General features: G+C 39.4%; 1 protein-coding gene across 2 annotated transcripts in view; it reads right to left on the bottom strand.

Moving 5' to 3' along the window:
• Window positions 1-3,610: 3,610 nt before the first annotated feature.
• nat16 (N-acetyltransferase 16) overlaps window positions 3,611-11,689 on the bottom strand; it is a 43,204-nt gene continuing 35,125 nt past the window's right edge. For both annotated transcript variants that reach the window (XM_026160981.2, XM_026160974.2), the window contains one exon: window positions 3,611-11,267. In XM_026160981.2, the coding sequence (XP_026016766.2) occupies window positions 11,039-11,267 (229 nt within the window). In that variant the 3' untranslated portion in view covers window positions 3,611-11,038. The remainder of the gene's footprint in view (window positions 11,268-11,689) is intronic.

Below are 11,689 nucleotides of genomic sequence, written 5' to 3'. Positions count from 1 at the left end.
ACTGCTCATGTAACCTAAAGTTCACAAGGACAAATTCATCATTTGTCAAATAACTCGGAGTTTGTGCTGGAGGATGAACCTTGGTAAAACTGCCCCTCATCCTTTGCTGTTGACTCACCAAATTAATTTCATTTTTATTCTACCAAATTTACAACAGCAGCAGCAACAGAATCACCATCATTTGTTGATGAACAGAATACAGATATATAACCATAAAGATAACAGACTCCGATGGCCCGTCTCAGCAGAACGGAGCTCCAGCTGTGAAAAGGATTAGAGCAGGATCCCCCCGAGCCTACATGCTGGTGGTGGAGATGAAGGTGGCTTGAATGGAGCTTGAGTGATGAGAGGTGGAGATGAGGTGGATTGGACAAAATGTGTGTGCAAAAGACAGATGCACAGTAAGATCTCGAGAACACAGCATGGATGCTGATTGGCCTGGAGAAGGTGATTAGCCTGGACACACAAACAGCTTGACACTGTGAGAAAGTCAATGTGATAAACCTTAGATTCATCCAGCAGCACCTGAGAGCGGACAGATGTAGGCCATAGATCTTCCTAATTGAATTTACACATAAGCTTCATACATATTTGTCATACTTTTGGGGACAAGCCATCCAAAAGGCACTTAGAGCAGCCTTCGCGTCACCAGCGGCCTGGATGTCAGTCTTCCAGTGGCATCAGTTTCCTCACTTGACAGCCTCACAAATATGGATAAAATATCACAGTTGCCCCCTAGTGGCTTGCTGCAGTATAGGTATGATCCTTTTAACACTGACAAAGGCTGAGACCCTACAAAGGGTCCCTTTGTAGCAGGGGTCACTAACTCCAGTCCTCGAGGGCTGCTGTCCTGCAACCTTTCCATGTGTCCCTGTTGCAACACACCTGAATAAAATTATTGCCGTAAGTCATTAACTAGAGTATAGAACTTGACAGCATGCTGACGTGGCAGCCTCTAACCCTACTCAAGTAAATTTAAGTGTTAGGAAAAGTGTACTTTTAAAATACTTGCACCATGTTCATTCACTCATGAGCTGCTGTAACATGAATCAAAGGGCTGAACTGCCACTTCAGCATGCAGAGCACCACTTTCTATCCCTGAGTTGCCTGACGTTTTGTCAGGATGGCTTTAAGGCATCTAAACTTTTCCCTTGGCCTCACCAAACTCCTCCCACACCCGAGTTTTTGCTTCAGCCACTGCCTGAGCCGCATTCTGCCAGTACCCATCAGCTACCGCCAAAGTCCTGTAGGCTAACCAAGCCTGATTCAACGCTCTCCTCAGCTTGATGGCCCCCTTCTCTGGTGTCCACCGTCTGGTTCAGGGGTTACCACTGTGACAGGAGCTGACTGTAGCAGTCTCAGCAATGGAGGTGCTGAATATGGTCCTTTCAGTGTCCCCAGCCTCCATAAAAATACCACCAAAGCTCTTCAGGCCTCTGCCAGGCGTCCCCAGCAGAGGCCTGCTATAGCTTTGGACGTGCCACGTCTGTCCAGCGTCTTCCCTGCCACCCGATCCAACTCACCACCAGGTGGTGATCAGTTGACAGCTCCGCCCCTCTCTTCACCCAATTGTCCACGACATATGACAGCAGATCTGATGATATGATGCCACCCTTATGTTCAAACATGGTGTTCATTATGGAAAAACTGTAGTTTCCACAGAAGTCCAATAACAGAGTGTGAAAGACGCACGGCAGACACGACCACTCGCTCATGCTTTTCAGCATACTTTTATAAACCACGGTTGCTGTTACACACAACACGGCTACATCTCTGCAGCTCACTGCCGGACACATACCAACAACAACCACAACAGTCAGTCAACACAGACTTTAGGCCGGCGAGGTGTGAGTGCAGATGCTGTTTCTAGTGTAAAGCACTTTGTTTAAATGTGCTATATAAATAAAGTTGTATTGTATTGTATGCCGTGCAGGTGAGTCTGCCTCCCCTGCAGACCACGCCCTGCACACAGAGCACTGCTCCAGTTCAGATCAGGTCCCAGTCACGCCCCTCCAGGTCTGATCTGATGCTGAGAGGAGGGAGGTTGGGGAGAGAAGGGCTTTGTCCACGACACAGTTATCTCTGTTCCTTGTAGATACACTGAAATAGGAAAGGAGGCAAATCCTTGGAAGCTGTAATCCAGTGGAAAACTCCTTTGAGGTTATACGCCAACATGGCAACAATGAGCAGACACAGATATAAAACTACTGTGTGAGTCCACAGTGTTCGGGCGATGGCTGCTCCTCTAGCAATTCTTGCTGTAATTTCCAGCTGTGGAGTCCCAGGGCAGCGCTTATGTCCTCTTCCTCATGTAAGGAAACCCCAAATGTTCCTAGGCATATTCTTTTATACTCGCCCACATGCACCCTCGTCTTCCTCCTCCCCTCTTTCTCTCTGAAAGTCACATCTCCTGAGATGACAATCACCCAGTGTCCAGACACATTATCCTCTCTCTCTGACTTTTCACCACTTTAACTACAGCAGAGGTTACTTCATTAAAATCATCTTTAATCATTTTAACATGATTTCTTTTTAGCTCAGTTACACAGGAATGCTTTTCCTCACCTTACTCTGTTTGTCAGTCACAGTATCCTCAACTTATTTTTAAAAATCATGTTAAAAGTCAGGGATTCTTACATCTTACTGTCTTTTACAATCTCTCTCTAACACACACACACACACACACACACACACACACACACACACACACACACACACACCATATCTACCATGCTCCCAAACACACACAGAGACAGGGACACATCGTTGCCATAACAGTGCCAATTTTCTTACTCATCATATTTATTCTTTATTTCTTAATAATACTGTGATTAGATTTGAGCAGGATTAACTGTTGTCATGATCACATGCAGATAGATGTTATAGCGCTCTATTACCTGGATATTAAGTCCTGTTGTCTCTCTCTCAGATGTAATGAGAGGACTTCTATCCCACCTCACTCAGCATACCTCATGGTCATTGCCCGGACACTTTTTCACTTACCTTTTGTTCTTTGCATATAATTAGCGTCCCTTCCACTCTTCTAAGTTACTCCACTCTTGCTTTTTGTGTCCTGTATAAATAGCATTGTTGTAGATAGCTCTGGGTTAGTGTATCTACTCAGATCCACCCTCTGTGTGTTGGTATACATGCCAGCATACTTTAATAAACACATCACCAGTTAGGTTCTAAGAAGTTTTTGTCCAGCGCTGTAGAAATCCCTTTGCAGGTATAAAAATACAATGTTACATCCATCAAACCTTTTTATCTTTGGTATTTTTTGTAGATTTGACTAAAGAAGGGAAAATATGTGTTTTTGTAACAAGCTGCTTATAAGACTGAAAATTAGAAAACACAAACAAAAAGCAGCAAATGACCTTCAGAAAGCTTTTCCGTTTATAGATGTGCTTGATGTTTGTAGCCTTAAAATAAAGCCAGCTAAATTGTGTTTTAATTTAAACTCCTGTCACCTCACTCTCTAAAGACAGGAAATAACACGACTCCTTCAAATGTGGAACTATTTCTTAACAGATATCAGCTATTCGCTAATCCTCAGAGTATTTAAAAACATCTTAAACAGAAAGAGAAAAATAATGTCGAAGAAAACACAGACTCGTTACTTGCCTTTACTTAAAATACAACAAATGAGAAAGGTTTGTTCATGTCATTCTAGAGGTCCCAGGCCTTATCATTCAAGACATGTTTAAGCAAGCAATATAAATGAAGCACAGGGAAGGCTGAAAAGTACATATAGTCAAGATTTGCATCACTGAACACATGAAAAGAAAAGGTTTTTTGAATACTACACATTTTTGCATCACAATTGCTAATCTAACTTCTTAAAAATGTATCTTATTTCTATTTTGCATGTAACATTATTAGTTTTCAAGGTTTCTAATGACAACACAGCTGTTAATGTACGGGAGTAAAAAGAATAATATTTTCCTCTGAAATGAAAACTTATTGGGTTTCACAAAATGGAATCACACACACATAAAGTAGCTACAACACTAAATGTACGAGTATATTTTGTTATCTCCTGGTTTTATAATAAACCCAAACCTGCATCATAGTTTCAGCACACGTTAAACAATGTTTGTTCTGTTAATCTGTTAGTCTGTTTAGAGAATAAAATATATGATTTCATTTTCATGTGTAACTGCTCTACATGTCTCCTGTGACGTGGTTCACGTTCGAAGGAACAGACTGACAGAGTTTTGACGTTTTACATTATGACGCTGCATCATTGTTTTTGCACATTGAGATGTGTGACAAGAACGTGAGGTTGAGACTGCTTTACATATGATGGGAGCTTAGCTATTATTGCCAAAGACAATTAAAGTGCATGTTGCTTACCCACTAACTTAATGGCATATACAGCAATTCATAAAACATACATTAATATAATACTTTGCCCTATAATGCCTTTGTCTTTGTTTATTTACTTGTATACTAAGTAAACAATCCTCACATCTTTAAGACAAAGTGATATAACTGACCTCAAATTAAATAGGTTATTATAGGTTATTTAACAAACCAGGCAAAGTTTAAATGAATTTTCAAACAAGTCTTGCATTGAAAACAACAACAACAACAACAAAAATTGCCGCTCTTTCATAAATTCATTCAGATAACCAGTTCAGCATGAAATTTGGCACTTTTTCCAGCTTTCCTGTTGCACACACGGCTCAGTCATGAGCACGAAATCGCCTGAACATATTCTTTTTGTGTGGTATTTACTGCGTAAATGAGTCTAAGCAAAGAAAAGGCATGAAAACGATGGAAGCCTGTCTGATCTATGACTTAGTCGTTTAATATACTGTCCCCAATTCATATCCTCAGGCTTGAAAGCAGCACAGGTGCTGAAGCCAATCTTAAGCTGACTGAATTGATATTAAAATATTTTGTTCCTATTGTCCGAACAATTAAATATGTCATTTGATTTGTGCTTGCTGGTGATTTGTGCCAGTGTCAGCTGTAAAGTGTCGTAATTCTTAAACTGACAAACGGCTTTTTAAATATCTAATTGTCCAAAAGTAGCAATGAACCACTGGAACATGGACAATGAAAATCCCTTAGGTTGTGTGTATGTTTCTGTAGTTTTCTAACCTCCAAGCACAGGATCCTGCAAATAACTAAATACAAAATCGTGTGTATTGACTGTGCAACCACTGTCTTTTACAGAAGCTAGCATACCGAAGAATCATGGCTGTTTTCTCAACAGCAACCAAATTGTTGTGATTATGTCGATTTAGTTTGTTAATAAGGAAATAAGTTTTAGGTGGAGATCTGCAAACTTTGCCTAACACTACGCAGCTTTTTGTGTTTGCATTGATAAAACTGCTTCATTTGCATTTCCTATATGTGCAGTTTGAAGTTATGTGTGAGGACCACAAAATGGAAAACATGTTAATGTTATGCCCAAATCTGTAAAAGTATCAGTGAATTAACACCCCAAACGTTTGCATTTAAACAAATTATGAGTTTGAGTGTATAACAAATTTGTTAGACCACCAAATGTCACGTTTATACCAAAGTCTTGGTAATTATTTGTTTTCTGTGTTTCTGTGCTGGTCAGTCCACCAGTATGCACAAGCTGTGTAATCAGAATTATATGTTAAGTGTTAAAATATAATTAATGTTGTTACCCATGGGTTTTCAAATTTACTGGTTAACACAAAAAACAAAATAATAATAATGATGGTAATAATTGTTATGCACTTTTTTATTTAGTTGCCAAATTACATTTTTTTTCTTGCATTTCTGAACAGAAGTTTTACTGGTTGAATATTATGATTCATTCATTTTAGACTTTTTAGGAAAGTCCAATGTGCTGGATTAATTTTGGGTGTAAAAATGTTAATTTAGTTTATTATTATAAATAACAATATGAATTTATTTGTAAACAGGTTTCGACAGATTTATAAATATTTGTGTTTTGTTCTTATTCTGACAGGAGGCCTAATAAACTTGTTAACCAACGTAGAGAGGAACATGTTGCAGAGCTGCACAGTTTGCTAATGAATGTGGTCACATTCTCTGCAGTCGCTTTCCAATAAATACACGATTTTTTTCAGAGCCAAACACCTTGTTCATATATTTTTTTTATGACAAAAAGTAACTAAGCTTGATCCATTTATTTGCCTAAGCTAGCCCTAGTTGCTATTAAAAGATACATTTAAGCTTATCAAAATGTTTATTTGATTGTGATTAAAATACGTAGCAACTTATTTAATATATGCTTCAAAGATTTGAATGTCTCAGTGTGTATTTAAGACTATAAAATGAACTTATTGTTGTTTTTTTCAGTTGTTCCCTGCAATGACTTCTTGTGATTACAAAAATCAACCTAACAAACTGACTTCTCATTACACAACAGCAGTAGAAAGTTATGGTACATTATGAAAACTAGTGGTTGGTTGAGTCACAGCTGGGAAACAAATTTCAGTTATTTTGATTTAAAAGTGGAGGAAACATGGAATACGGGATTAACCGGCAGTCAGCAGTCACATTGTAACAAAGTATTTTGTTCACCAGTAAACAACAAAGTGTCTTGTTTATGAGTAAGACTGAGAAGCAGCAGAAGAGGCAGACGTTTATAGGGTTGGCCAGGCTGAAAGCATTGCTTACTGTCAACGTTACTCTCTTCTGGCACACTGGCTTAGCTGAGGATATACTTTCTTTGGTTACAACCTATCGAGTGAAAAGCTGACTGCCTGTCTTGTTAGAAATGTGCTGAGGATGTGACGACTCAAAAAGCAGGATGAATTCTGTGTAAAACTAAAGATTTATCTTTCTTATAAAACAGACACAGTCATCCTTTCACGTATATTTGCATACCAGAAGAAGAAGGTAGTCAGAGTCAAGATTAAAGCTTGCCAAGGCAAGGAAACTAGTTTTTACAAATGAAAGTGTATTTTTAAAAAGATACACACTATTTACCTGGTCTCACTCTCTCTCTGTATTTGGTCATTTAAATAGAGAAATAGAGATATAATACGTGGAGATGCAGATGTAATTTCAATTCTGTTCGGTGAAGAATTATAAAGAACAGTTAGGCCATAAAGCTTCCTCGTAAAAATGAAATATGCTGTAGATAAAGCACTAATGCAGTACAGACAGGTGAGACTCTACCAAATTGAACACATTTGTGCTGGAATTTGGTGGTAAAGTAACATTTTAGACAAAATAGACCAAAAAAACTTTATATGATGATGGCGCTGATTTCAAAAGCCAAAGATTTTTCCTTAGAACACTTTTCAGGACAATCATGCAAACACATCCAGCAGAGCACACTTAAATAGCCTATAAAAGTAACACTAAAGCTGTTTCTCATTGTGGATCGAAACATTTTGCATTAAAAAGCAGTCGAGTTTGTGTTTAAAGTGTTGTGATTTTATTGGGCGAGGTCTAGCTGTACACAAACTAATATTATCTTTGAAAAAGATCCTTGAAGGCTACTTGACATTAAAAATGTAACAATATACTAAATCATTTGTTAACGCAAACTTTTACTTTCATAACGTTCGTCTCTGTTTTATACAAAGCCAGTAAGCTGCACAGTCATCAGCGAAGTATTTTTGAAACATTAGCATTTTTGTTTGGCATTGTTGTAAGAAAGTACTCAAGCCTAAATTTGTCTTACCTTTTAAGAAGTTAATAATGGTATTGCAGCAGTTACATATGAACTCAGTAACATGTGTTTAAAAGAAAAAGCATAAACCTGTCCATATTTGACCTGTCCATTCCTGCTGTTGACATTCCCAAGGTAATGCTGGTTAAAGATGATGTTACCCAAAATTAGTAAATTACTAAAGCGCCCTTCATAATGTTTGGGACAAAGTTTTGCCTTTGGACAACTCCACAGTGGATTGTAAATTAAAAAAAACTGTGATTGATGAGCTGACAGTCAGCTCTAATTTAAAGGGTTTAACAGAAAAATTCAATGACTTGTTTTGCAAAGCCCCATTTTCAGAGGTTCAAAATTTCTGGGATAACATAAATTTATGTCTTAACATCAATTTTAAGACACTTTAAAAAACGAGGGACTGCATTTTTCAACCAATGTATGCTTGAAGTCTAGAAACAATGGACATCAGCAAATGTTGTTTCCTTTGAGTTGCTCAGCTCGATCTTTACTCAAGACAAAAATAGATTTCCCTCTATGTGCTGACATACCACTTTGGATTTAATCCTCAGTTATTATGAAACTGTGGCCCTCTTCCACAGTGTGTCCTGAGCTCTGGCTCTCTCTCCTACCCCCTGCTGGTTGCAACAGATGGCTGTCAGTCCCTGAGCCCTGTTCTCCTCGTCGGCTGACTGTTGGGGCTTGCTCTCTATGTTTCAGGGTCTTTACCTTAACACCTAAAGCTCCTTGAGGTGGCTGTTGTGATTTGGTGCTTGCTGGGTTGAGACATGTGAGACTTGGGCATGGAAGAACGTCCCGTTTCTTTTACCTTGAGAAACTGTTGGGTTGCTTTTTCAGTATGATTTGGGTCCTAATCTGTTTGCACTGTTAGTGCTGTCTGAGCATCGTTTGGTTAGGTCTGAGCAGAGAATAAAGCGCTGCACACTTCACAATGAATTCTGCTGCTTCTATCAGCAGTCACGTTGTCAGTGACCCAGTTTCACTGGCACGATGCTGGCTCCACCATGTTAGGCAGATGCTGTGTGTAACAGTCACAATTGTGTGGTGTCTCTTTAAGACAACTTAAGTTAATGTTAATGATGTCACAAGTGTGCGCCACTGCTCTCTGTAGTGTGGGAGAAGTATGCTTGCACATGGACGTATGGACTGAGATGGACCTCATATCTTTATCTCCTAACTCAAAGTAACGTTACAGGTTGTATGAACACAACTCGCCTTGTAAGGTTGGTGAAGAGTGTGTTTATTAAAGGATGAGCACTGTGGATTTTTTTGTGGGAGAAACGTTTCGTCATCACCAGGTGACTCCTTCAGTCTCAGCTGACTGCAGCTTTCAATCTTATAAACAGTACATTTGCATAATGACTGAAACCAGCCCACTGAAGGAACAATGGGCTGGGAGGTCAGTTCCTTAATCTTAATCATGCAGATTCTCATGACCATTGATCAACAACCACTGATCAAAACCCACTGATCAATAACCATGAGCACCATTCACAGAGAGTTGGGGAATGGCTGCAATCACAGCATGTAAGATGGTGACAGATGTACCCTTAGGCCCCCTCCTCAATTCAGAGATGGTCTTTCCCTTTTCACATAAATGGCCTCCTTGACTCCGCCTTCAAACCAGCGTTCCTCCCTGTCCAGGATGTTACATCCTCATCATTGAAAGAGTGTCACTGGCCTGTAGGAGTAAATAGACTGCAGAGTCCTGGCCTGACGAGGTGGCTCTGCTGTGTTGTAGCCAGAGGTTGTTTGGTTTCCCCGATATATAAATCCTGACAATCCTCCTGCACTTAGCAGCGTACACTATGTTACTCTGTTACTCTGATCCTTGGGGTGGACCAGTTTTTGGCGCAGCGTGTTTTGGGGTTTAAAAGCCACAGAGACCCGGTGTTTAGAAAAAATCAACTGCTCCGATACTCCTGACACATATGGGATCACTACAGGTTTTCTCTTAGTCAGCCGTTGTCCTTCTCTCCTGGATTGGCTGGACCTTTCCAGCCAATTTCCTGCTATTTATAAGGTTGGGGAAACCTGCAGTCAGCTGAGACTGAAGGAGTCACCTGGATGAGTGACGAAACTTTTCTCCCACTGAAAACGTCCAGATGAACAGAATCAACCTTTGGTAATGTCGACGTTCTTCACCTGCAAGATTTTGTTTTAAAATTACAGTAAATTTACAGTGAAACACTTTGAATTATGATTAACCTTCAAATATTATGTCTGCTTTCTTTTTCACTAAATAACAGTGAAGCAGGCCTCACCTGCCACAAAAGCATCTGTCAGTCAATTGTTCCATTTATTTTTGAACATCTGAAAGGTAGGGGGACTACGCCATTTTATACTATACAGCTCATGCATAATTTTTGTAAAACCCCTTAAATTAAACCTGAAAGCTTGCACTTCAGTAACATATTGATTTGTGATTTCCACAGTGGTGCTGTTTAGAGGCAAAGCTGCAAAAATGTGCTGTCTTTGCCCCGAACATTCTGGAGGGCGCTGTTTTTGATCCCAAACGATTGATTCTCGATATAATGTAGACACAACCTTCAAGGGTAGTTTTAATAAAGTGCCTTTAGAAATGTGCAGATTTGACAACCCAATTCAGCATTACACATATTTAGAATTTCCATATTTACACAGAGAACAGAATTGAAAATGAGCTGTTGCACTTTGTTTGCACAATTTTACTTTACGACAGTGTGTGGGAAAAGTATCCTCACGTTCATCACTTTTTAATTTTTTTACATCTTTGTAGCTCAACTGCAATAGGGTCCGCGCAAGACTTATAGCAATGACAAAAACAGTTTGCTTTTTATTCAGTGAAATTAAAGAACTTTTCTAACTTCTGATTGAATTCACGACCTCTCGTCAGGACAATAATCCTCACGTGTATTCGCATCCTATGTGACTCTGTTGGACTCTATCAGATTTGATCATTCTTTGAAAATCATTTAAAAAAACAACAGGGTGTTTTAGTGCTTTTCCACAAGTCCATTTTAGATCCATGGAAAGAGGTATTTGTGTTATTTTGTTCCTTCTCTTGTTTTTTGAGGAAACGACATGTTAAATACACCTCAGTAGCAAAATCAACGCGTCCAGTGTACCAGTTAATTACTATAAACTTTATAAATTCGGCATTAATCATAGACCTATTGTAGTTGATTACATGATGTAGATGATTTTAAGTTCCCATCATGTGTCTGTGTATTGTTAGTTCTTCAAGGTTTTGTTTTGTATCTAAAACTACATTTTGTTTACTTGATTTTGCTCCTCAGTACAGAGTGTTGTGTTTATTTGTATTTGTGTTACTTTCTTGTTGTTTAAACCCTTGTCTTCCTTCCTGTCATGCCTCGACAACTTCTCCTTATTTGCATCCACCTTCTGCAACTAGATGAGATCACACTCCACCACGCATTGCTCAGTATACTCTTTCACCAGCTCCACACTCAGGGTGTCGTGGCAGAATTCAGCCATGGCCTTCCAAAGCGGTGGGTCTAGGAACATCTGGCACATCACATGACCCTTCAAGGTGGCAGTATGGCGCTGCAGGTGGTACAAGAACTGCTGTCGAGCCAGGGCGAGGTCTTTACCAAACATGTCGATGTTCAGGTAATACCTGGTTAAAGAAAACATCATGACTGTGTGAAAACAGTTTCCCATTCTTAGCAGTATGATTGTAAATGCAATGACCACATTATAGAAACAACACGTTCTCATCCCAAAACGTAACGTTCGACGCCATGTGCCAAATCGTCGGTATGTTACGCAGTCGGACACATGAGAACCATTTGGAATGAAACATGTAAATTTATTTTGCTTTCTCATCATTAATCGCTTTGGAAACACTATCTAATACAATTGAGACTGTGGTTAAGGTTAGGGCTGCAATACACGGTGCATATCATAGGTGCTATGGGACGCCTCAGGACGTGACAAATCGTCAGTATGTTACGCGTTGGGAATAAGAACGGTCTCTATAGAAACTATCTGTACCGTGTAGAAAAAAGTGAAATTGTTGTGCTCCCTAGTGATACTATT

The sequence above is a fragment of the Astatotilapia calliptera genome, chromosome 3, assembly GCF_964374335.1.
Source record: "Astatotilapia calliptera chromosome 3, fAstCal68.1, whole genome shotgun sequence".
In the NCBI taxonomy this organism is placed as follows: Eukaryota; Metazoa; Chordata; class Actinopteri; order Cichliformes; family Cichlidae; genus Astatotilapia; species Astatotilapia calliptera.
The sequence above is the reverse complement of the archived record's forward strand: the minus strand, read 5'-3'. Positions and strand labels throughout refer to the sequence as shown.